Source organism: Micropterus salmoides, unplaced genomic scaffold (assembly GCF_014851395.1).
Source record: "Micropterus salmoides isolate LMB-PRFRI ecotype aquatic unplaced genomic scaffold, ASM1485139v1 Ms_hic_scaffold_15, whole genome shotgun sequence".
NCBI classification, from domain to species: domain Eukaryota; kingdom Metazoa; phylum Chordata; class Actinopteri; order Centrarchiformes; family Centrarchidae; genus Micropterus; species Micropterus salmoides.
Genome location: NW_024040596.1, coordinates 12,535,685 through 12,562,168, shown reverse-complemented (window position 1 = coordinate 12,562,168; position 26,484 = coordinate 12,535,685). Strand labels below are relative to the sequence as shown.

Below are 26,484 nucleotides of genomic sequence, written 5' to 3'. Positions count from 1 at the left end.
AAAATTGTTCAAAAAATGCCAACCGTTATCAGAACAAGACACAAATAAGACATTTGAAGATCTGATGGACATTATAGACTAATCAATCAAAACAAGAATCTGCAGATTAATCGATAATGAAAATAATTGCTAGTTGCGGCCCAGCAAACCTTGTAGTCTATTGTTTGTAAAAAACTGGATCTCACAGTAGAGAAGAAGAAAGAAAGACAATGACAAGAATACAAATTAAGATATTTTGTTTGTTTTGAGAAATTTCTTAAATGCACAGAGCTACATTTCAACTGGGATTTCTACATTTGTTTTTGAACAATTAGATTAAAGCCCTTTGAGCCAATGCTTTGAGGATGGTGGGATGAAGCCTCTTCCAAAAATAAACACAATAAATGGAGTTCTTCTTTAATGAGGCTTATGACTTTGTGCTTAAGATGCGCTAATGGAGATTAATCGTCAGCACTGATGTAGCCTTGAATCCTCTGTGTCTTTCATCACTGAGGAGAGATTAACAGCAATCCACCAAGGAAGATGATAAGCGGTTTCCCAGTCCACATGGGAACTGCCGGCCTACTGAGAGACAGGGGAAGGACCTGCATTGTACCATGGAAACCTCCAACATTAATATGATAACCAACTTCAAGCAAAGACCTTCAAAGTCTGTCAGAGAAATGGCCCATGGCAAAGACTGACATCCTGCAGAATGAGCCTCTCTGAAGTCTGTTGAGGGTCAGTGGTGAAGAACTGTTGAATTTACAAGTCTTTTATTTGAAGTATTTTGTTTGATTTTTTGAAGCACAATGTTTTGAGGCCAAAATTTTTAAAAAGCCTTTGCTTTGAGACATAATTTAAGTGGACACGTACACAGTGGTTTGTCAGTAACTGCACGAGGAACCTAACTGGGTCGCATGCAAAAACAATCTGCTTCTTAGTTGTGTTGACTCATGATGATTATTTTCAACATAAAAGTGAACTCTGAGGGCATGATTACTCACCACCTATCAAGATGTAGACAGTACAACATATTCATTTGAAGTGTGTACATCCATACCTTCTGCACATGTGCCGTATTGACACTCGTCTAAATCCCCTCCAACAATCTCCTCCCTATGCTGTCCCCTGGGACAGAACAATCACATTTCAGTTTTGCTGGAGCATATCCGTTCAGAGTAAAGTCCACCGCAAGCAAGCAGCAGCAGTCATTATTGACAGCATTTGATGACACAAAGGCCAATATTTGCATTGGGCACATGGGACAAAAGCATCAAAATCGATGTTTCTCATTGACTTGATTGAGCAAAAGCAATCACTTCCTTGCGTCTCTCTGATGAAAAGTAGCACAAAAACACGCAAGACTGCATATTACACACTGCATGAATCTTATTTCTGCGAGCAAGGACTGTGTCAGGACCTTGTCACAGCTGCTATGATGGAGGGGAGGTGATTGTTGTTCCCATCTGGCCGCATAATGAGCTCAGAGCGAGACACGGGGTCACTAATAGAAACATGTCATACGGTTACATACAGCGAAGTGGGAGCAAAACAAACTCTGCGGATGTTGGCGATAGCATAAAGAATCCTGCCATTTATTTTTGTGTCTCATTTTGTAATTCTCTGTCTCACTCACTGTCACCGCCGCACACTGTGATTTGTCCTTTTAGAAAATTACTCTAATTGTTCAACTTGTTTTTTTGCGGGCCCACTTTGTGAGGGATGAGGCTGTGGAGCTGAACCACTTAAGTGCAGCAGTTCATTGAAATTCATGTTGGAAGAGCATGCAAAAGTGGTCTGATCTCTTTAGAGGACCTATTTCACTGTTAAATTAAATGTTACAGTTGGAGGGAAACCTCTTTGAGGTGTCAGGATGGCACTGAGTGAGGACATGTGAGAGTTTCAACAACAAAAGGAAGACATGGGCTACTCCTATGGTGTGTTTTTTGGAGGAAATCATATGACCTAAATAACTTGCTGTAAATTCCTGATTCCATACAAATATGCTAAACCATTTCTAGCCTGCTTTGGTATCCTAGTTCTCACAACACATACGAACATGCAAATCCTTCGTCAAGACTGGGCATAGATTAGGGCATCAGTGTTGTGCAACATCTGTAAAAAAAACAACATTGGTAACACTTCAGGTGAAAGCCTTCAAGTATAGAAGAATTTAGTTGTATACAATGTCAGTACTACAAAAATGTAAGTACAAGGAAGAAGGCAAAGCCCTGTCTTAGTGTGGGGGCTGTTTTAAAAGCTCATTTTGTTTATTTGTTCACCGTGTGCCTGCGAGGTCAACATTCCTAAATAAATCTATGCTTAAAGGGGCACTCAAGTGAGTCAGTAGCGCACTTCCATAAAGTTTAAGAGCATGCAAGAATAAAAAACACTAGCCAAAATTGATGCAGCAGGACCGAGATAACCTGTTCTTTAGTCCCACGGGATGGGTAAAGCTCCAAAATCCTACACTCGGATCTGACATTTCCAATAATGCAACTCTATAGTTTCCTTAACTTGTTTGGTAAAAAAAAAAATTGTCATCAGGTTTATTTTATCACTGATAGGGCTGCAACTCATTGCTGATTAATCTGTTTATTATGGTTTCAATTTATCAATGAATCATCATCTATAGAGTGTCAGGCAATTGAGAAAAATGCCCGTTATCATTTCCAAGTATGACTTTAAATGTCTTGTTTGTCCAGCCAATAGTCCAAAACCGAAAGGTATTCAGCTTACTATCAAAGAAAAGCTGAATATTGTCATATTGGAGAAGCTTATACCAGCAAATGTTTTTCATTTTTACTTGTAAGATGATGATCATCATTAATTATCAAACTAGAAAATGAATCAACTTTATGCAGCTTTAATCAGTTACTTAATTATTGGATTGCCCTTTTAATGAAGTTACCACACACTTGTTGATACACAGGATGTTGCGTTCAGCCTCCGGGCTGAACGCTGGCGAACAGAACTTTAGGACCCAAATGCAGACACTGAGATGGAAACTTGTTGGAGAGGTTTATTGCGACCAAGGTGAAAACTTACAGCGCAGGTGAAAACAAAGTCCAAAAATCCAAAATGAGAGAATTATCCCCAAGGAACCGAGAGATGTGAAACTAGACAGGAGACTAAACTTGAGACTTAAACTCAAAACACAAAGAGACTCCTGTAGAGACAAACTAACACTAGAAACACAGGCAACATCCACGGCAACATCTAAAGCAACATCAAAAATGACCTGGCAACAAGTGAAAGGCAGACAATCACTTAAATACACAGGTGAGGGAGAAACAAATTACACACAGGTGAGACTACTAAGACAATCAAGGACAAACACAGGAAGTAAAACAGACACTAGGGCAGACTAACTACACACTAAAACAGGAAGTAAAGCTAACTGAAACACTCAAGGAACAATGTCACAACATGAAACATAACAGACAACATAAGTGTCTTATAGACAAAACCTACAGAAGTAAAGAAGATAAAAACAAGACTAGTAACACTGATGAACTCATAACAAGTAAACCTAACTAATAAACAAAGTAACACATACTACAGAGAAGAGCAAACACAAGGGCAGGGAATGAACACAGAAACAAATACAAAACACGCCCAACCAACCAAAGCCCGTGACACAGGAAGAATTTTACCGTAGCAGCAGGCGGGTTTAAAATAAAACCCGCCATGTCTCCACTGTGCACTGAACTTGATGGATACTTGGAGGTGACAGAATGGGATGTCATGGGCTTATTTTTGCCCCAGGGCCACTATGCTTTCTGCATCACAAGAGGGGGTTCTGGTAACAAGGAAAGTGTTGAGGTCATCTTAATCCACCAAATGCTGTAGTAAATGGCTGTGAAATACACATTTGTTTCATGAAGGTTGTCATTTTCTCAATCAGCTTCTCATTTGCAGCCACTGGTTTCAACATGAACACAATTTTCTGCCAAAGTTTGAACAATTTTGGTTATTTCACGCCAGAGATTCCTGTGTTGTGTTTTAGAGTAGGCAGGACTCAGTTATAAAAGGGTAATTCATCATACTGCTATGCAACAAACAGGATTTAGAAACATTTGAATGAAAATGTTTAGTGTTAAACTTAATGACTAAATAAATATTAATTAAAGATGTTTTGTTGTGAACTTTGATTCAACTAACCTTAGGGCTTAAGTGTCTTGCTCAGGGACACAATGGTGGTTCTCTTTCAACCTTTGTTTCGGTATCTCACTATGGGACAGTGATGAGTGTGAATCCAACCCACGCATGCGTCTTGTCCACTGCTCCATCGCCAGCCCCAATGTTAATAATTATAAGTAACGTTATAGTAAGTAATCCTACCTTAAAACTCTTAAATACAGTACTTGAATAAATGTACAAATGCAGTTAACTGCTTTCCACCTCTGCAGACCTTAATATCAACAATAACACAAGAAGCTAACTTCAGTCAAATCAAAGATCCCTGAGATGACCCCCGAAGGCGCCGTTGCTTAGCAACCAATGGACAAACAAGCGAGCAGCGTCTGAGGAGTGACGTGACATGTTAGCAGCTCGGTGTATTAGCATTTCAGGTCGCTAATTAAACTTTAAAGTATCGCTTGGAGCTTGATAGCCCTTTTATATACAGTATCCATTTAATTTGACGTACTAATCAAATGGCAGGCAAGAAGAAAGAAGCAAGTCTGCAGGTTGGACACACACATTTCTTCTAAAATGTTAGCTTTAAACATACAGGCAAGAGAAAACTTTTCTCTTGCCTGTATGTTAGTTAACCGTTATGAAGCACTGATATTAATTCGTCTTTTTGTTGTTGTTTTCCAGGTGTCTGTCACAAACCAAGAGCAGTGGGAGGAGATGCGTGCAACTAAAGGTTTAACAGGTAAGAACAGAAGTAACAGTGGCTGTTAAGTTTCTTAAGTGCAAACTTAGCATCACAGCACTAATCATCTGTTCAATACTGTTGTAACTTACAGTTGTAACGTGTAAAAAGGCAGTCTGTGTGAATGAGCGCTGACATTGTGATTGTAATTTATTGTATGCTGCTGCCCCACCGTGTTCATTGGGATAACTGCAGATTGAATGCTTGCACCAATCTACCCTCTCCTGTCTCTCTCTCTCTTCCCTAACTCACACACACTGTCTCTCTTCTTCTAGTTGTAGATGTATACCAACAGTGGTGTGGTCCCTGTCGAGCTGTGGTTAGTCTCCTACGGAAAATAAAGAACGAACTGGGTGATGACCTATTACATTTTGCCACAGTAAGCCCCGAGTGAATTTAAAATGTGAGGAAGTTCAACTTAAACTGATGTTTGTGAGGGAACAGCCCTAAACTCTGTGTGTGTGTGTGTGTGTGTGTGTGGGTGTGTGTGTGTGTGTGTGTGTGTGGGTGGTGCAGGCTGAAGCAGACAGCATTGATGCTCTGGAGAAGTATAGAGGGAAATGTGAGCCCACCTTCCTCTTCTACGGGGTGAGTGTGCATGTATATACGGTGTGTGTATGCATGCTTGCACAGAAAAGGTGTGTGTTTACGGTTCAGCATATACAGTATGAGCCATCAACTCTGTGTGTTCGTCCTCTAATTATTTCTAGATGTATGTGTTTGTTTCTATATTTATTCTTTTCTCCCTTTTCATCCTGGGCCTGCTGTAGTCAAAGCACCTCTACATGTCACTTCTTGTTAAGTTCAATTTAATTAAAAACACGAAAAGGTCTCTGTGTTGAATGAACAGGGGGGGGAGCTGGTGGCTGTGCTGCGAGGGGCCAACGCTCCTCTCCTTCAGAGGATGATTGTAGAGGAATTGACCAGTGAGAAGTTGGTCCTGGAGCAAGGTGGTGAACGCAAACCGGTGAGCCATGAGATACACACACGTTCACATGCACAGTTACACAGTACAATTATCAATTCACACGTGTGTTAATTCTAGAGCTAAAACAATTGACACTTTTCACAGCTGACAATGTGACATTTCACAGTAGGAAAGGCACAGGTGTTAATAAGATCATTAATGATGACTCCTATTTAGGTGCCCCAGGTTTGCTATGACAGCATGACAGCGAGCCAGCTAGAACAGGACCTTGAAACTAAAGGCGCTAAAGGAAATTCAGTTATCATTAATTTGATGATTTTCACCGTGGCTTTTTCCTACTGTGGCATGTCATAATGACTTCTTTTTAAAAAAGTATATTAGGAAATTTAATTGGTAACTGTTTTGACTAGGGTTAGGGGGTTACACCTGCCACATACAATCAGACGAAGAAAAGGTCTCAGGCACAGGCTGAAATGTTCCATATAGCAGTCTGAGGATGTATGATTAAAAACAGGTAACTTAAGTAGTACGGCTGCACAATATGGAAAAAACTTTTTTTTCTGCATTATATATTTCAATATGAAAAAATACAGGAATTTTCACCAGATGACTTCAGTTGCTCTATTTAAAAAAGAAATGAGCATCCTAAAATCATTGGGATTGATTTTTTTTTTTTAGGGAAAATGCATAGAAAATCAAAATAAATAAGCTGAAACGTTGATTTTTAGCCTGAAGACTTGCACTTTGTGAGTGCAAACCATCCTTTCGTGAGCTTTAATGCAGTAAACAAAATGATAAATATAAAAGAGCAGCTATACTCATAAAAGTTGCTTTTCTTTTTGCAACCAAATCCACTGTTTCAGTCGTTTTCTCCTGTTCCTCAATTATTTTCAAGTTGTCATTGACAACTAATGGGGGTGGGACCTGCTTTAAGCAACAAAAAAGTTGAGGTGTTTGAGTTAATTTGACTTGCTTGACATCCTTCAATGTGACTATTGGGCACAATGACAATGCTGAAACAATATATTGTGCAGCCCTATTAAGTTGTTCAGATGAGTTGTACACATAACCACACTCAGAGTCCATTTGTTTACAGATATAATCAGTGAAGGGACCCCATACCCTGCAAAAAGTGAGCTCTCAAAAACAAGGGATTAAAGCATTAAAATGGGGGAAATAATACTTAAAATCAGCAAAATTATCTGCCAACAGAACAAGAATATTTCACTTGCTACTTAAGGACAAAAAAACTTTATTCTCTAACATAAAAGCTGCCTGGTAAGAAGAAATATCTTGTCATACAAAAAACAAGTATGTTTTTCCTTCAGTTAAGATAATTAATCTTACTTAGATTTTAGTTTTTGCAGTGTACTTAGTCATTTTTCAAGAAAAAATGGCAAACATTTTCCGGTTACAGCTCAAATGTGAGTGTGGCGTTTCTTTTTCTTCTTATGTGAAAGTAAAATGAAAATCGCTGGATTTTGGTCTAATTGTCAGACAAAACAAGCAATTTGTAGAAATCCCCTTGGGTGTCGAAGGATGGCCATTTTCCACTGTTTTCTGACACTTTATACACCAAACAATTATAGATTCATCAAGAAACTAAGTGGCAGATTAATCTTTATTAAAATAATCAGTAGTTGCAGCCGTAGTTCATTAAGATACAAGAAAGTATGTATGCAAGTTTTTATAGACACCCATGTGTAGAGATCCAGTGTTTTTATTTGGTTTTGTTGTGTCTGACAGGTTAAGGATGAGGGTCTGGTGGATGATGAGAAGAAAGAAGGGGAGGCAACACCTCAGCAGTCAGAAAATGAAGAAAGCATAATCGGTAATGTTGAAACAATATATTAGTGGTCAATTTATAAATTACCATTGGCATAATTGCTGATAGTGTTGTTACTGTGATTTCCATTGTTGTTTACCAGCGTCATCATGATTCTATTTACCATTTTATCTGCATTGCTGATCATCACTCCAGCTGCCCTTTTCTCCTGCAGTTCCTGCCAGGAAATCCTACACAGTTGCCATCATCAAACCAGATGCTGTTGCTCACGGCAAAGCAAATGAGATAATTATGAAGGTACATAGAGACTTACATTGCTCACATTCTGAGAAGACAATATTGTCTCAAGCCTTCCTGCTGACATTAATTCATTATCCTCACATTACTCTCCTGGCTAGATTCAAGACGCTGGTTTTGAGATCCTGGCCCACGAGGAACGCACGCTGACTGAGGCTGAGGCTCGAGATTTTTACCAGCACATAGCAACGGAGGTATGGTGAGAAAATAATAGAATAATAGCAAAAAGGCACATATCACATTGAGTTATTGCAGAGACTGGCATACTTGTCAAACGTCTGATCAGTTCAGTGTATGTTTGTGAGGGCAGTCCGGGCAATTTAAATTCTGAGTGGACATCCTAATGGGAGCGCAGTCACGACCAGTGCAAAAATAATTTCAATTAGTTTGCAATACATCACACTTCCATCTGCATCTCTGCACAGGGCTCAAAATAGATTTGCTGTGTAAGCAGCCTTTTTGTTTTTGTTTTTTGCTTACTGCACTTGTTTGTGGTGAGGTAAATGATTAGAGATTCAGAAGTACAAAATATGTGAGAAAAGGTGGCCAGGTAAGGCAATAATGTTCATGAAATAATCTGTATCTACTGGATCAGCCATTAAACAGTGAATTCATACCAATAATTCTCTCTCTTTATCTCTCTGTTTCACTTTGTGAATGAAAGGCCTGATTCAAGAAGCAGGTTTACTGACCTTGCAGGGTGAAACAGAGAATCTCCTCAAATCTGAAATGTGAGCTCACGTAAAACAGACTTGTTTCTGGTTTTATGTGTTCATTAACATATGTGTTTACTCTCGTCTCTGTCTGTCATTGTGTGTATGTGACAATGATTTTTAGGCTTGCTTTGAGGACTTGGTACAGTTTATGTCCAGTGGTCCGTCCCATATTCTGGTACTTTCTCAGGCTGAGGGCTCAGCCAACATTGTACCAGCATGGCGTGAATTCATTGGCCCAGCAGACATAGAAGAAGCCAGGAGAGAAAAGCCTGAAAGGTTAGTTACTGGAAATTAATCATATGCTAGTTGAGAGAACATCAACAGTGGCGTTAAACTGTAATATACGCTGTAATGAAATGATCATTCCAGGGTCCGTGTAAAGAGGAACATTCGTTTATAGCATAGAAATTTATTCCTGCACCTTTGACTCCAACAGCGTGAAACAATCTCAGGCTAAAGTCTGGGAAAGCGAATGAACAGCAGATTCTCGCCTGCTCTGTCAGACACACCCAAACATTATGCTTCTCTCTGGTTGAGCACCAGCCGAGCAACCATCTGTTCTCCTCTCCTTTCTCCCCCCCTGGCTTCCTGCAGCTTGCGGGCACAATACGGCACACAGACACTGTTCAACGCAGTGCACGGTAGTGAGGACATCGACCAGGCCAGCAGGGAGCTCGCCTTCTTCTTCCCCAACTTTAGAACGGGCCCAGTAACGGAGCAGGATGGGGAGGAAGAGCGTGTGGAGAGGACACTGGCTCTTATCCGGCCTGACGCTGCCAGAAAAAACAGAGGTGGGGCCCATGCCAATTGCCAAATACACAAGCGCAAGTACACACGTGCAAGCGCAGAGACACACTCAAGCTGCAAAGATGTTGAATGACACTGGTGCAGTTCCAGTTTTTTTGTAACTGAGCACTGCAGAAAAATGTATCACACTTTCAAACTAGAATATACAATCTATATTAAAACAGTCAATTATACACTCCAGTTGTAGGTTTATTAGGGAACACCAAGATTAAATTAATGCAGTCTAATATAATGCAATAAATAAACACTGCAATACATCCTACCGTCAGATTTTGTAAGGTTTAATTGGAGGAATCCAATTAAACCTTACAAAATCTGACGGTTTTGAACAGTTTTGGTCCCCGTGCAAATAGAATTCAAATCATGGCAAACGTAGATGAACTAGCATCTTCAGCTAAGCCCTCAGCCAGAAATCTTCAGGTAGTTTTTGATCAGGACTTGCGTTTTGAACACCATGTAAAGAAAGTTGTTCAGTCGTGTTATTATTATTTGAGAAATATAGCCATTTCTTTTCCTCAACTGCTGTAACTCCCTGTTGTTGAAATGATATTGTTGTGAGCCAGGTTCAGGTGTGAAGAAGTTTCGGAGACTGAACATAGCATGGTTTATTAAGCACGGCCGAGGAGATACAGTGCCAGCATACAACATGTGAACACCTCAAATGCCAACACCAAATCTGAAGGATAACATCTTGTGGTCCCTTTTATGTTTCTGTCTTTCCACTAGTGCATGTAGGCTTCTCTATTAGGTCACCTTTCACCTAGAACAGCTATCTATCTGATGTTTAGATTCCAATGCTTTGTTATATTGGAATCTCTCACTATCCATGAGTTGTACTCTAATCTGTGGAGCCAGTGAGTTCTTGTAGGACTCAACCTTGTAAGATTCCCAGAGAACACTGATATCTGCTAGCCTGACATCTGAGCTACTGTCTCTAACTAATCAGTCTATTGGTGTCTTCCTGACGAGGACAAGTACGTGTAGCTATAATGTCAAGAACTTATGGGGTCAGCTAAATTACTCCAAGCTAGACCTGTCTTACCTTTCCCTGTTACATCAATTAAGACACCTAAGAAATATTCTCAACACCTATATACCTGTCTCAGCCAGAAATCAATCCACTGCCTACCTATGTGTCCAAAATGCAGCAGCTCGGCTTTTCGGATCCAAATTCAGTTAAAAAAATGTGACCATATGACCCCAGTTTTAGCATTCTTGCACTGGCTGCCTGTTTATTTTATGGATTTATTTTTAAATTATTTTAATTACTTTTAAGGCAAGACATGGGCTGGCCCCTTTCTATATCTCTGACTTGTTATCTCCCTATGAGCTAGGACGCGGACTGAGATGCTCTGGTAGGGTGTTGCTAGCTAATCCAAGGTCCAGGCTGTAAACCAAAGGAGACAGGTCCTTTGCTGTCAGAGCCTCTGCACTCAGTTGCCTGTTTTATTTCTTAAGGCACATATTTATAAAAATGCTTTTATTGTGTGAAGCCTATTTAAATTTTTATCTTTTACTTTATACTTTTATATTGATTGTTGTAAAGCACTTTATATCTGCACAGAAACATGCTATACAAACAAAGCTATTATTATTATCATTAATAAATTGTTGTCATTTTGGAGGCTGCAGATTGGGGTGCTGTAGAATTGTATTGAATTGTACTAACATTTGTTTCTGTTGTTTTGTCCACCCCATTTCTCTCAATGAGGGTAGACTAAATAACAGAAACACTTCTCTATATAATGCAATACTACAGCACCATGAACTGCAGCCTCAAAAACGCAAAGTTGAATCAACACTTCTCTGAAACAGTTTCAACAAAAACTGAACATAAAACCTTTGTGAATGTGGGATTATCGCAATATTGGTCTATTAAACTGCTTTAGCTGTGTCTACCTAATAAACATTTAAACAAATAAATTGAGTGTATATTTATATCTGTGGTTCTGCAGAAGAGATCTTGGCTCAAATCCATAAGTCGGGTTTCACTGTGGCTCTCCAAAGAGAGGTGATGTTGACCGAGGAGCAGGTCAGACAGTTTTACTTCCAACATGTTGATGAGGACTACTTTCCTGCACTGCTCCGAAGCATGACCAGGTAACTTACACTTGCTCTAAAAAATTCTAAAGAGTTGTACGTTACTGAAGAGGGGCATTCAACATGTGTATATTTACAGTGGGCCAGTGCTAGCTTTGGCTCTAGCCAGAACTGGGGCTGTCCATCACTGGAAGAACATTCTTGGTCCTTCTGACGTTAACACAGCCAGAGAGGAGAGTCCTGAATGGTGAGTGATGTGTGGTCGTATTCATTTAGACACTTAAATGAGTCCAGAGAAGTCACTGTGATAGCTTGTAAAATTGTACTATTTCTCTTTTGGCCTCTCATTTTAACGTTGTCAGGTTCTGCAGGTTTATTATACACAAATGTGTGCCATGTTTGCCCGTACAGTCACACTGGATGAAATCAATTTCCTTTTCCGACAAGACAAAGATGAATTTTAGAGACAAAGTTCTATTGTTTTCCCCCTACAATGCTCCATGTTCACTCCAGTTTCTGGGGTTTCTCGAAAGTCAATCTTAAAAATGAAGTAGAAAGCTGTAGTAGAATGTCGACAAGATGGGTGAGCCTTAGTACAATACATTTCACTACTTTATCCGAAAAGAATCAAATATTAGCTATTAAATGTTTAATCACGTCACACGTAATGGTGACTTCTGCATTCATCGCTCAGTCTGAGGGCCCAGTTTGCTGTGGAGAGTGAGCCCATCAACCAGCTGCATGGCAGTGCAAGCAATAAAGAGGCAGAACGAGAGATCAACTTCTTCTTCCCTAAACAGCAAACACTGGCAGTAATCAAACCTGATGCCGTGGAGGAACACAGAGGTAATTTCTGGTCATTTGCTTGATCATACCGATAACGATATCATCTTTATAACGTCTTTTCTGTTCACCTTAACAGAGAAGATTTTGGAGGAGATCCGTGGCAGCGGTTTCTCTGTAACGCAGCTGAAAGAGGCGGTGCTGTCAAGGGAGATGGCTGAGGAGTTTTACAAAGAGCACAGAGAGAAGCCTTTTTTCAGCCAGCTGGTGGAATTCATGTGTCGGTTAGTCTATCGCTGGACACAGCCACAGCGGAAGGGAAAAGTGACTACAGCTGACCTGCCCTAATTCCTGTTGCCGCTGCAAGTTTTAACAGCACTTTTAACAGTAATCTTAGCAGCTTAGAATTGAGGCAGCCTCAGGCAAGTGGGTAGGATGTCCATCTCAATTTCATTCTTTGTTCCACTGCACATCTAGATTTTAGAGTTATCTTCCGCTCTGATTAGCCCCTTCACGTGGTTGTTACACAACTGCTCGGACACAATGGTCAGAGAGATGGGTGCAGCTGGGCACTTCAGCCTGACAAACTACCTTTACTGTCGCTGTCCAATATCCAATATGAGCTCAGGTTTAGCCTTAATTGTAGTATTATGTTCTAACAATTGGTGAATGTTTTGTAGAAAGCTTATTTTTATGGTTAGTACTTTATCTTGCAAGGCTGGTTTCACCTGCTGTGTGTGTGGTCAGAAGTGTGCTCTGTTAACACCTGTAACTACACCCAGCACTTATGTCATGGGGCACTGGTCCTAGCTACATGTTGAAATACAGAGATTGAAATGCTGTTGCAACAGCTGCTACATTTAACACAGGCATCTAACAAACATGCACATTTTAACCAACTTCAGCGCAGTTTTTAACCTAGACATTTGTTCAATTCACTAAATGAATGCTGCTTATTTAGTAATAGAACGTGTCGCATAGTGTTGCTAAATTTATTGTATTAGTTGTATTAGTCCAAATTAACCATAAACATGCATAATAAGAAGGTGGGCAGGTGCATCACTCTTTTCCTCTGCGTGAGAGTGACAGTGAATGTGTAAGGTTCATCAGCCACGTGTCAGCATTTACTGGCACACTGACACATACTGGCCAAGGATGTAACAACACGATGTCTTTACAGTAGAACAGTCCTCTGAATTCTATGTACGAACATCCTGTCTTTGTTTCAGTGGGCCCTGTGTGATGCTCGTCCTGACCAAAGAAAATGCAGTGGAGGAGTGGAGGGCCATGATGGGCCCCGCAGACCCTGACGAAGCTAAGGCGACATCCCCAAACTCTCTGAGGGCCCGCTTTGCCTCCGACATCCTCCACAACTCGGTGCACGGCTCCTCCAGTGAGCAGCATGCAGAGGAGAAGATCCGTTTTATTTTCGGGGACATCTGCTCAGATGCAGAGCTCACCAGTGATGGAGAGACTGACACAACCGTTTCAGGTAATCATATGATGTGTGTGACAGTCACTTCCATCTGTCACACCATCTGGTTTCATATAAATAACAATTTCGTTCGGATGTTTTGGTTCATTGTTATACCCTATTCCTGCGAGAAACGATCCTTCTTTCAGTTATACTTTTTATGGTTGAAATAATCACTTTCTTTCAGCAAAAGAGCAAGACAAAGATCAAAACACAGCAATGTCAAGATCTCCAACTGAAGACATTTCTGATACCCATCACCAGCAACACGAAGGTATGCAATGAAGAAGAAAGGGTTTCACCGACATGTTAGCTCCTTCCTCATCGGTTCTGTGAGGAATAAAAACAGTCAAATCTATCAATACATTAATAAATACCTTAATTAATTACATGGATATATTTACCATTAACCTGGTCAACATTTTCCCATCCATGTATTGTGTGGTAACATGTTCCAGGTTATATATATCCCACCGATATTTAAACTTTGTCAGCTGTTTGAAGGAAACCACCTGGTTATAACCTTTAAAATGTTCTACTTTTGATGTAGAACCAAAAAATAAATAAATAAATAAAAATACTTTCGGTCTTTGTAAAGGTTGAAATTGTATTTGGGAAGGAGACAGTTCGGCCAGACCTCTTCTGTGTTCTGCGTCCTGAACTGGGACACAGCAATCACTGCATTACGTCCTGGGAATTGAGAGTAGCAAGCAGATAGATACCTCTCTTAGTAGTGACATTTCAGATAGCTTACATAAGCAAGAAGAGACATCTTACCATTGAGAGAAAAATGAGTCCACTGATCTTCATAATGTCACTAACACGAGCTGCAATGAAGATGAACTGCTCTTACAGCCTTTGTCTAGAAAGTGAAATAAACCTTGACCGGCTGCATTGTGGCTGTGTACAATAACTTCTCGTGATCCCATTCCCAAGTATTTATAGGTTTAGGTGACAAAATTTTTATGGCTGATAAATGTACCATTAAAATCTAATACGCTTTCATTGGTTGCAGGATCTAGGGAATTCATTAATCTGTGGTTGTTGTTGTCATTCAGAAGACTGGAGCTAATTTTCCTCTTTACTTTACAGGTGACCCAAATGATACAAATCCTTACAGTCCAGAGACAGGAGGAAGTGACGATCCAGGGCTCTCAAACTGAATTAGCACTTAGTACTTTCTCTTGTACTGTAGGCTTATTCTGTAACATTATGAGAAAACACACTGTCACCTCATGAATCATGAATTAAACACCACATACTATATTTGAGGATTCACACTCTATACCGTTGTAGGTGGTGGGTCGATAGCAAAGTAACCACATATTCCTTAGCCAGTTAAAGGGAGTTGAGTTTTTTAATGCTGCTGACAGCAGCAGTTTATATGCTGTCTTGGCTCCCAACAGCAGCTGTATGCTACACGATGGAGACCAGGATCTTAAAGGCGCAAAGCAACTGAGCATTTCAGGGTTCACATAGGAAAAATGTGTTACCGTCAGTTCAGTCTGTCTTGGATTGCCTACAATCAATTTTTTATTTCAATTTTAACTACTACCACGCTGTGATAATATGAATGAGATTGATTAGGCTTGTTAGGATGTGCTTCCTTTTTAATAATGACAAGATAGCAATAACATAATAACTCACTCTAGCTAAATTAGCTGTGTGAATGTCTAGAATAACAAGTATTAGAAGCTGCACCACCAAGTTCTTGTTATTAGCTGCTTGCTGGCATATCAATTGGAACTGGGGTTTATGAATTAAACTAAGACGTTGTTTTTTCCAGGTAAAACCAGAGCCACTGTTTTAGGAAATCTGAACATTACATCCTGTAACCATACCAACCAGTCAGGTTATATTTCAGAAGTATTCTAAAACAACCTTTAGTCTTATTAGCGAAAACATATAGGTTTATTTATTAGAGTATTATTTTGCATCTATTAAAATAACTGAAGCATTTGTTAACTTTTACAAAATAGGTTCAAAAGTCATGATAGCTTGTTCCAATAAGCAAAACAAAGAGATCTTGATACATTTTCATTGTGGAAAGTTTCCTAGTCATCTGCTGAAATAGTCTTTGATGCTCCGTTTGCTGGGGCTTAGTCCAACCATGCTGTGATGTTGACCAGAACTGTTTTCAGGTGGGGTGTCCTCCCAATCGTTTGCAGCCTCCAGTAAGATGGCTTCGTCCATGTCGTCATCCGCCGTGAATGACCTCTGGAACATCTCCATTATAGTCTTCTGGTTAGGATCCTGAACAAGTCCAAATAATCTGGTTCATCACTGAATCTACATTTCTGATTTAGCTAGCTGCGTAGCCTCGTGTGAATATGTTTAATACCTTTTTCATCTATATAAAAGCAGTTATATCACTTATTTATATATAGATACAGCATTTACCTTAGAGTGGAAGCTGGCGTTCAAGGCGTTGTCTGAAAGACTTGATTCAGACAGACCCACTTGCTCCAAGACATTCATTTTTTCCTGGATCATTGGCCTGGATCAATATATAGTTATTAGTTATTATAATAGTGCAGCTACAATTCAACCCCCTACTGTTTTAGTTTTAGCTTTAGCTCGCTGGCAGACAGTAGTGGAAGACTGACGAATACAGGAGGAAAGACTTTAAAAACACAGTGTAGGTCATCCTGTCCACTGACACATACCACAGGTGATCATCAGCAGTTCCCTTAGCAACCAGGTAGTGAATGTTCACATTGCTGGTTTGTCCAATACGGTGCACCCTGTCCTCTGCCTGAATGAGAACCTGCAGGAAAAAAACTTTTAGTTTCACCGAATGTTACTGCCTTCATTCAGCTGCAGCGACCCCCTAAAGGTTGATGGCTGCTTGAGAAAAATATCAATTTGAAGTCATTATTTAGGCTTATAATTGAGCTGCCAACAGTTGGAATTAAAGCACAATTAAGATCCTTCCTGGAAGTGAAGCTCTATATACAGGCACAGAGGTCAGGTTGAGGAATCTTTTTGCGGATTTGTCCCCCTTTACCAGAGCTTTTTCGCTGGGAACAGCTGCCTACAAGGTTGTGCTGTGTCTCAAAGATTATTATGTGGCCCTTAAACCCATAAAGGGTAATCATCCATCCTATTGAAAAAGTCCCATTGAGTACATAGTATTTTGTAGTGGCAACGTTCCAGGGCTTACCCCGGGGTTCCAGAAAAGCTCCGCGAAGACCACCAGGTCAGCAGAGTGCAGGGTGAGACCCATGTTAGCTGCAGTGATGGACAGTACAGCCACACAGGTCTTGGTCGAGTACTGGAACTTCTCACACAGCTGCTGCCGTTCAGCCGATGGAGTGGCCCCATCGATACGGATGTAACTGACATTCTGTAGAAGAAATTAAAGGCCATCTTAAATGCTTTGCCATTTTCAACACAACTAACCTACAAATATCCTTTAAAAGAGACACCTACACAACAACAGAATGGTAGCGTGAAGTCAGAAGTAGCGGGCCACTACAAATCAACAAACTAATTCAGCCTTATTAAAAAAATATAAAAATTATATAGTAGTAGTAGTACTAAGCTTAAATGTGCTCAGCCCTGCCCACACTCATTCCCTGGAGGTACTAATGAGAGTTGACCTAAGAGTTGACTTCAACTCCCACAGAATAGCCAGTCTGGTTGAAAATGTCAAAATGCACTCTTATGTCAAAATTATATGTCTATGCATAAAAGGCTTTTGTGCGGTTTGGTATCTGTACATATTACTCACCTTTTTTCCCAATTCTGTGGTGATATGATCCAGGACTAACTTATGATGCGCAAACACTAGAAACTTCTCTCTCCCACACTCCAGCGTGTCTGTGATGTACTCCCTGTTAGTGACAGAAACAACATGGCTCTCAGCTGTTTCAAAGCAAGCATTAAAATATTCGGTCCTCATTTGTATTTACTTTTCAAGTTCAATCTCAAATCCAGTGCAATCACAATGGTCTGGACAAAAGATTCTGATTAATTTTACATTTTAATCTCAGCACTGATCAGATTTGATCCCCCCCCAGTAAAGGGTCTGTGCTTACATAATGGCTTGTAGCTTGGCTTCAGCTGTGTGGTTATAAAAGATGAGGAGGGCTTCCTTCTCTTCCCTTTTCTGAAAAAAAGATAAGGAACAGCACAAGATAAGAACTGACAGGAGAGTGTGTTTGATGATATGATAAGACTGCCATTACTCTGAAGAGCAGTGTGATAATGAACAATTAAGTTCAGCAACTCACTCCTATCTGAGTGTATAAATACTAAAATAAGGCTGACTGGAGTATTCTGGGTCAGTTTTAAAGCACTTGTGTATGTTTGAGGCCTGAGGACTCCCTCGTGTGAAGAGGACAGAACCATTAAATCTGACTTTCTTGGGCTAAACCAGGGTTTCTAAGGGTTTTCTTTTGATCACAGATATTCCATTTTGAGTAAAATATACTGCGGTATTTTATTTTTAGCAAATTGGAGAACTTGAGGAACGTGGAAGGATCCTGTTTGTTATTTAAAATACTGTATATTAATATATTTTATATAACGTATATGAAATATCAAGTCTTTGAAATCTGTGACTTGTCTTGAGGTCCCAATCTCTACCCCCTCTTACTACTTATCTAAATCTAAAAACATTGAACAGGTACTATGTTCATATATTTTTATGGACTACATCTGATTTGTTTGTTATCCCAAGTCTGTCTTTTGGGTACATTTAATCAACAAGTTTGGGTGTTCAATAATTCAAAAGGACAGAATATGCTATTTTTAGCCAAGTTTGATGTTTAAAAATGATCTGGTAAAGATGGATTATAAAGGTACTTTCTTGACATCCCTCAGTCCAACAGGGTCTTACAATTTTCTTTTATTATTGTAATAGAATTCACAGCGGCTTTTTGGAAAAATGGTGAAGCATTTGGCTGCAAATTAGGCAATGATTCATTTAGCAATAATTCATGTGAAAATGTTTCTCGTTATTCAGAGACTGCGGAAAACAATTGTAACTTACATTACGGTTTCCCTTGGCTAACTGCTTGGCAGCAGCTGACAGAGCCGCTTTTGTGCGTGTGTTGATACCATCGATAGTCACTGTGACGACCTTGCGTTGTTTAGCAGGAAGCTGGGAGAGGACGTCAGTCTTGAGGCGGCGCAACATCAGACACTCCTCCAGCAACAGCTTTAACTCCCCAAGGTTGGATGAGCCTGAGTAGTCCCATCCCCAAGTCATCTACAGAGGAGGGAAATAGGGGAGAAAAGAATAGAGGCTTGTAGGAAAGAAGAATGGAGGGACAAACAGCAGGTAGCCTGACTGTAGGGTCCAATGTCAAGGATCTTTTTAAAATCATACCCTGGGATTGATTGGGAAGTCAAACTAGAGAACACCTAGAATACAGAAAAGTCATAGGAATCAAACATGCAACTGCAATAGCTCCAGCTGGACTGAGTCTCTATCGGCATGCAAAAGCTGTGTTATGTGACTTCCATGGTGATAAACCCAAATTTTACAGAGCAGCGCAAAATCTCCACTATCTTCAAAATGAGTCATCACCACCAAATTAAAGATGTAATTGGCCTTTAAATCATGTAGCGTGATCCCTACTTGAACCCACTAAAATTAATTAAAGGAGATTAAGAGGCAAGAGTATGGCTACAAAAAGAGATGGAGACAAAAAAAGTATCACAGTAGAGGAATCTGTAGACTCTTAAAACCTATTCATTTTTTAATGTATACGCTTTTTGCCAACAAACACTGCCTTTGAAGTGTACTAATATGACCTTTATAATCCTATTGTTCAGCAGACCTGTCCCACCGTAGAGCACATGCTGAACATCCCCTGCGCAAGTGAGGCAGATAAATAAATATTTGCTAATCCCACAACTAAAGTCTTCTTTTTGACGTGCCCTAGAATTACAGCTCAACAGTACTACACTAGCACTACACTTAAGACTTAAGCTACCTGTTTGGCGGCGCAGTACCGTATCCCAAACTCATGGAAGCGAGGGAAGAGTGTAGGTCTGACAGTCAGAATCTGGGTGTAGAGCTCAGAGGGTCTGGACATGGCAGGGGTCCCAGACAGAAGAATCACTCTCTTTGCTGCCTGCGGATGGGAAAACTCTGATCAGAGCACTGCTGAGGGAGTCTACATGACAGAGCAAGACATTAAACCCAACTATGAGCCAAATTCTGCAAGCTTTCTGCTTCAGCTGGTTCGTAAACCTATGTTACCAGCCGTTATTCACATACTATACATATACAAAACAATCTCTCTAATACAGTGCCACAGCAGCAGACTTCATTAGTACTGGGATCCTATCCGAGCCTGAAGCATGTGTAAACAAAAAAAAATATGGTATGAAAGGGCTGTTTATCATTTTTGGAACCTTGTGTAGTGCAACAACTGTCTTAAAATATTTCATGTGCAGTGTTCAATGCACAGATTGGAGTATTAGGACCTCAGAGGGGGCCACCCCGCTGCCAATACTGGTCTATTCTCCAGCTTGCTGTTCCACCACCACAATCATGGTACGGAGCATGCTCTCTCACTGGCATGGCTTGTCGGAACAATTACTGGAACTGAGCCATCCTTAACAAAATTTGTCTCACCTGTGCCTTTTCTGTGCCTGTCCAAATGTCCACTGTGTAAAAAGATATGCTGCACACATTGACTGCATGACTCAGCCTTTGTTAGTTAAGGCTAAAAAAAGAATAAGACTGATGGAAGAAATCCCAGATCCGGTTTGCTGTGAAAATCTAATCATTTGTTCAACTGGCCCAAGGTCTATCTGATAGCCAATTTTATGTAAATCTGGGTTTCATGAATTATCTGGATAATTTTACTTGCAAAACCTGGAGCCTCCTCAAATCTGATTTGTGACCTAATGTAAAGGAAACTTTTCCAGGTTTTACTCAGCAAAGTTTTACCTCAGTGCCTACAGTAAGTGAATCTGCTTCTTTGAACAGACTAAATTAGGTATTCTTTGATCTGTTGCTCTGGATATTTTTGAGATATTCTGCTGAGTGCCAGGTACCGTCACTAACAAGTGAAAATATAACCTCTTTGGCATACGCTACATATTTATTAATCCAAATCAAACATTCAACGAAAGCAAAACAAAAGAATAAGCACCTTCAGCAGAGGCAAGGCTGCTTTACAACGAGCAGTCTTGATGTTCTTCAGAAAGTGAGACTCATCCTGCACAGAAAGACAAAATCATCTGTTTTGTTTATAACGTACAGAAACTGCTTTTATATGGAGGGCGAAGCAACAATTTAAATTAATGAATCTCACGGCTAACCATGATGAGAACATTGAAGGGGTTTCCCTGCAGCTTGTCCATCCTGCTCAGGAGGTCGTAGCTGATGATGTTGACTAAACCAGCTCGCAGATTGTCTTTGGCCTTCACCACCACATTGATGCTGTCAGGACTCAGGGAGGGGAGCCAGTGTCTGAAGGCCTACAGGCACAGAGACTTAGTCATGTCAGAAAAACAGAGTGAAACAAGACTCCCCAGAATAACAGTATTGTTTATCAAGGCTAAACTTTTCCCCTACCACGGGGAATAAGTGAATCTCCAACATTTCTTAGAAACATTATCATCATTAAGAAATGCGCGACTGACGGCTGATTTAAATGTTACTAATCACTAAAAAAATCATTCAAACTACAATCAGAGGGTTTCCACTTAGAAACAACCAATCATGTGGTTTGGAAAAATGCCCACTGACCCAAATGTTTCTGACAATTCACTTACTTGCTCGCCATTCGCCTGTCAACCTGGCTTAAACTCACTAAGTTATAGCTCCCATGTTGTGCAGTAGATGTGGCCAAAACCACAAGACTAACTGCAGATAAGAGCCAAGTGTCCTTTAATGGGACGACATCCTGCGACTAAACTCTCCCTTTGCGATTCCAACTCCTGATTGGGGAACTGTGTTTGATCCAAGATATCTATTTAGAGAACAAGACTGTCTTGTCAATAGACAGAAGGCCGAGTAAAGCTCTTCTGAAAATGTGCCGCTAGTGCAGCCTAGTAATGCTGCGGCGGATTAAGCAGAGGATAGATGAGATGCACACTCAGAAAAAAGGGACACCTGAGATGAACTCTGAAATTAGACAGTATTGAAATTGTAGAAGGAAAACAGGGACAAAGAACAGCTAACATTTCAGTGAAACCAAGTGTGGGAGCATCATAGTGGCCTAGTGGTCTGTTACTACAATATCTCCAGTTCTAAATCAGCTAGGGGCTTTTGCTGCATGTCATGTTGTGTTTAATGTCAGGTGAAGCAGATGTAACAGAATTCAACAAAGTAGCCAAACAAATAAGCTGCATTAGCATCTCCATCATAAATCAATGCTTCACAATTCAAATTAGCACCTGCACCCATGAGACAAAGAAATGGAAGGATGAAATTCAACACTGCCGTGTCCCCTACTGAAGATAAATTACCGAACGGAGTGCAAGCAGTCCTTGGGATACAATATTAACATTCCTCAAATGCAGAGAGCTTTAAGCAAGAACCCGCATTTTAATGTGTAGGGCAGAGCTTTTGTCAAAGGAGACTAGAAGGATATCCTTAAGAGGGTGCCTGCTGACTTAATGCAGACTGATAATGACACCATTAAATGGAAAGGAAGTGATAAACTCTAACACTAAGTAATGAGCCATTTTTCTTCTTTTCTTCTTCTTTTTTTTTTTTTTACCTCAGCCCAGGTGAATCGCACAGAGGACGGAGCCACTACCAGCAAGGGCCACTCATTCCTGTAGTAGGCTGCTATACAGATGGCCTGCACAGTCTTTCCCAGGCCCATGTCGTCAGCCAGGAGGAGGCGGCCTTGTTTAGACACCGCAAAACTACAGGGACACAAAGAAATAGTCAAATGATACGTTACACAGCAGGACAGTGTACCGAAGTCACACTGATCCGACACTTTAAATCTGCAAAGTTGAAGAGAAATGGCACAGAATCATTATGATTATTATCTCTTAATTTGCACAAGACAAAGACAATTTTAGATGAACAGCTGTCTCCTGTTATTGAGTTATTGGCTACACCCAAACAGTAATGGCTGTTCAATGGCACATACTTGACTCCCTCCTTCTGGAAGGGCATCAGGCTGCGGGTGAGCGAGGGGTCGATGCTGGAGAGGTCTGCCTCGGGGACGTCTAAAGACCTGGCTTCAGTCCCGTCAAACCTGGCAGAGAAAGCCTGGACTATTGCCCTGGGCAGAGGCTCCACCTCCACTGCTGCTATCCCACTGAGGAGATCCACTGGTTATGGAACACAGCACGGTCAGACAAGATGGCAAATGCAACCAAGAGGAGCAGGTACAGCAATTAAATAAAAAAAAATGTTACTCACTTAGTCTCTTGTAATCCTCAAGTGAAAAGCTCCACTTTCTTGTTTTCATGTCTGTCACCAAAAAAAAAATTAAAAAAAGAATATCCTATATCTGAAGCCATAACATGCAAATTCAACATGATCAGAGATTGTCCAGAAAACAGAAAAAGGATATTAATTGCATAACTTGATGGTTACCATAATTCTTTGTCGGCATCTGCTTGAATGCTGCGATGACTTCGACATGGTAACCGACATCAACCTCAAACTTTGACCGCGACACCAGGTTGCATTGGCCCTGTAGACTGGCTCCAGGTTTCTGCCAGCCATTGCACAGCTTCAGCAGCGCCCCGAGTGCCGCACCGTCACGAGCTCGGCTGGTGGCTGCTGCAACGTCCACTGCGTCCATTCCCTCCAGAGGCCTCAAAGACACAGAGACGAGCGTAGCTGCTTCCTCCACTGCATCAAAGGGTGAGTGAGGGCAGACGAGATGCAGCATCACAAAGAAGACGAATACTCTATCGTGTATGTTGGAGTACTTCAAAGAAAAAAAGTTGTGCATGTTCCCATGAATATTTCCCTAATGTTCATACTTAGCTGTTGATAGTGCTCCAGGCTGAAGTTCCACATCTTTGTGGCAGGGTCTAAGGCAGAACCGAATACTTTACTATTCCAAAACACTGTACAGACATTGAGATGAACGTACGAAACCAGACATATGGTACAGAAAAACTACATTTTGGAGTTTGGTATTCCTATTTAGAAAACTGATACTATTTTGATGAAACAACATGAAATGTATACCCATCTTTATCCAGAGGATAGCGGTTTCTATTGCTTTTATAGTGATGAGCTCAGTCATTCATTGTTTGCTTGGCCTTGCGGGTTATGCTGATTATGTGCACAGATGCATTGTGGCACTAAAAGGCTAGGAAATATTTGAAAATTTCAATACCTACTGCTACAGAACACAATACCGTAAGTCAGTACTCAAAAACTGTCAAGGTCTGATACATATACCTATTATGAGGTGAGGTTTGAAGTGTATACATGAAATAATTCAATCAGCTTGAGAAACTGAATATTGACAGTTTTTGTTGTCCTTTCTGTCTTGAGTATTGTGTTTAAATTCCAGCTCACTTTTGAATATATGATTCCCAAGTTTTTTTTTACTTCCCTGTACCACTTCAGAAAATGTACTGACATTAACAGGTATCCTATAATTAATCTAGGAACAAAAGAAAATGTTGCTCATTTATATTCATATATGCTTATAATCTAATATGTATACCAGTGTTTCCCACAGGAATGTATTTGTGGTGGTCTTCCCTGAGGCAAGAGAAGGGTGTGGGGCTGCAGAAAGCATCAAGACGCTAAGCTCTAAAACAGCATAGTTGCACTGGCAGATACTTACCATAGTTCTTTGAGGGGATGGATTTGAAAACAGCAATAAGCTCTGCATGGTAGCCCACTTCTACCCTGAAGCGGTCCTCTGCGTGAGGTACACATTTTCCTCTTACAGAGATGGCAGGCTTTTTTGCAGGTACAGCATTCAAAGTTGAGGAGTTTAAGGGAAGCTGGGCCACAGGACTTTGTGCAGGTTTACTAGTTTGCTTGTAGAATAAGCCAACTGCACCACCTGAGCTGCTGGAGGTGATGTTGGGTTTGGGATGAGCTGACTTCACACCAAAGCTTCCTCCGCTAGACAAGACAGGGCTGCTCACATGTTGACTTCTTGTCTGAGGAAGTGGATCAATGACTTGTATCTGCAAGGAAAGACAGCACAAGGAATTAGGATATACTAGAAATAATTTTTCCTCCAAACAATAAATGAGTGACCATTTTAGCACAAATCTCACCTGTCTAGAAGAAGTAGAGTTACATAGAGTACTCTGATTGATTTGGTTGTCAGTGCCAGATAACTGCTGATGCTTTGTGCCTTGATTTTGGTTACTGAAGCTCTGTGAGTCTTTTTTGAAGGGTGGGACAAACCATGTTGGTGCAGAGGCTGAGCTGGGTGCCTCTCTGTGATGAGCGAGGGTAGCTAGATCTGAGGCATTGATCTGTACAGGGGGATGTGCCTGCAGTGAAGTGCTGCTGAAGCCTACTGAGGTCTGCTTACTGCTGTTGACAGTTTGTGCAAGTCTTTGGGCTCTTCTCTCCAAAGCCCTCCTCCTGTTCTCCTCAATCTTTCGCTGCTGCTCTGCACTCAGCTGATTAGACATTATGATGAACTTCGCAGCAACTAATGCTAACTCGTTAACGTTACTTGAGTCATTCACAAATTCAGATTATCAGTCACACTCCGAGTTAACGTTAGCCAAAACATCACATCACCTATAAACAAGTAATCTGTGCAATCCCATCAGTACAATTATGACAAGCTTGTACAGCCTCTGCGTCGCTAACGGTGACGTTAGCAGCTAACGTTAACGTAACGTTTGCTAGCGTTGTCGGCAACAGTTAAAACATAGCAACAAAATACATCGACAGCGTTACAGTTGTGTTAGACACGTGCAATCACTCGTTCATGGGAGAGCAGTGTGACATAAAGCCAGCAAAGATTGTAAAATTTGTACCAACGGAGCAGAGCGAAGCAGCTAACGCTAGTGAACAGTTTGTTGGTTCAGGATCTGCCGCGCAGGAAGTGACGTAACAAAACAAGCAGGCACGTGGTGGTCTGATGGTGTAGCGAGATGTCAAAAGAAAAACCGTCAAAATGACCGATGAAAACTTATTAATCTGCTTTTATTTCTAAATCCGTCGTTATTTAACATTGGCACGTCTGAAAAACTGAAGTTAAGGTAAATTAGATTTAACCTAATATCCAACCCTCTTTGATAAACTGTAATTTAGGCTACTTTAAACCAGACTGTAACTTTATATAAAGAAGCAACGTTTAACGTTACCTAGTTAACTAAAGGTAACGTTAACGTTAAAGTAATGTCTTTGCATTTTACTCAATTAGACAATTGAGTAAACTGCAAACTGTTCGCACCAGCTGAAAATCTGACTTCACCTAATTGTACTTTAATGTAACTTACTGTAATATTCCCATTTTGTGCTACTTTGAGTTATAACGTTACTAGTCATACGTTACATTACATAGGGAAATATCGTACTTTTTACTTAGTTTCTACCTAGTTAGCTAGCTAACTTACATGTATCTGTCTGACAGCTAACATTAAGCTTAAACTTGAAAGAAATAATGATTTGATACTTATTGTGATAATTATCGATATTGAAAGATATGAAACTTTATTGTAATAACATTTTTGGCCATATCGTCCAGCACTACCCACTAGTTACTTTGCAAATGAAACATGTAACTTACTAACTAAACTAAACATGATGATCAACAAATCCAATATGATAGTAGGCTACATTAGCAGTAACCTAGTTAATGTTAGCTTTAACTTTAGCTTTAGTTAGTTAGCTTTAATCATCCACCTACAACAGTA

At 40.4% G+C, this 26,484-nt stretch overlaps 2 protein-coding genes across 2 annotated transcripts; one reads left to right on the top strand and one right to left on the bottom strand.

Annotated features, from left to right (window-relative positions):
• Window positions 1–4,478: 4,478 nt before the first annotated feature.
• Window positions 4,479–15,430, top strand: nme9 (NME/NM23 family member 9). Its single transcript, XM_038720359.1, has 17 exons — window positions 4,479–4,673; window positions 4,807–4,864; window positions 5,140–5,243; window positions 5,381–5,452; window positions 5,715–5,831; window positions 7,539–7,623; window positions 7,793–7,875; window positions 7,977–8,069; window positions 8,713–8,867; window positions 9,186–9,382; window positions 11,354–11,498; window positions 11,578–11,685; window positions 12,133–12,284; window positions 12,361–12,505; window positions 13,451–13,713; window positions 13,883–13,969; window positions 14,788–15,430. Exons 1-17 carry the CDS (start codon window positions 4,641–4,643, stop codon window positions 14,856–14,858), a joined length of 1,968 nt encoding a protein of 655 aa, XP_038576287.1. The 5' UTR covers window positions 4,479–4,640; the 3' UTR covers window positions 14,859–15,430.
• Window positions 15,431–15,587: 157 nt separating this feature from the next.
• smarcal1 (SWI/SNF related, matrix associated, actin dependent regulator of chromatin, subfamily a-like 1) lies at window positions 15,588–25,666 on the bottom strand. The gene is made up of 17 exons (XM_038720357.1): window positions 24,883–25,666; window positions 24,438–24,789; window positions 23,617–23,667; window positions 23,222–23,482; window positions 23,045–23,095; window positions 22,770–22,953; window positions 22,386–22,536; window positions 20,980–21,138; window positions 20,811–20,876; window positions 19,641–19,781; window positions 18,692–18,910; window positions 17,736–17,806; window positions 17,429–17,531; window positions 16,859–17,041; window positions 16,362–16,462; window positions 16,096–16,192; window positions 15,588–15,948 (listed from the first exon to the last, which is right to left on the bottom strand). Exons 1-17 carry the CDS (start codon window positions 25,246–25,248, stop codon window positions 15,754–15,756), a joined length of 2,751 nt encoding a protein of 916 aa, XP_038576285.1. The 5' UTR covers window positions 25,249–25,666; the 3' UTR covers window positions 15,588–15,753.
• Window positions 25,667–26,484: the final 818 nt, after the last annotated feature.

Coding starts and splice junctions, on each gene's coding strand:
- smarcal1 (XM_038720357.1), bottom strand. CDS start 25,248: ATGTCTAATCAGCTGAGTGCAGAGCAGCAGCGAAAGATTGAGGAGAAC. Junction 18,911..19,640: donor GGTACTGCGCCGCCAAACAG/GTAGCTTAAGTC, acceptor CCTCCTCTGTAG/ATGACTTGGGGATGGGACTA. Junction 17,807..18,691: donor TAGCCAAGGGAAACCGTAAT/GTAAGTTACAAT, acceptor TCTTTTTTTCAG/AAAAGGGAAGAGAAGGAAGC.
- nme9 (XM_038720359.1), top strand. CDS start 4,641: ATGGCAGGCAAGAAGAAAGAAGCAAGTCTGCAG. Junction 5,244..5,380: donor ACCTATTACATTTTGCCACA/GTAAGCCCCGAG, acceptor TGGGTGGTGCAG/GCTGAAGCAGACAGCATTGA. Junction 11,499..11,577: donor CTGCTCCGAAGCATGACCAG/GTAACTTACACT, acceptor GTATATTTACAG/TGGGCCAGTGCTAGCTTTGG.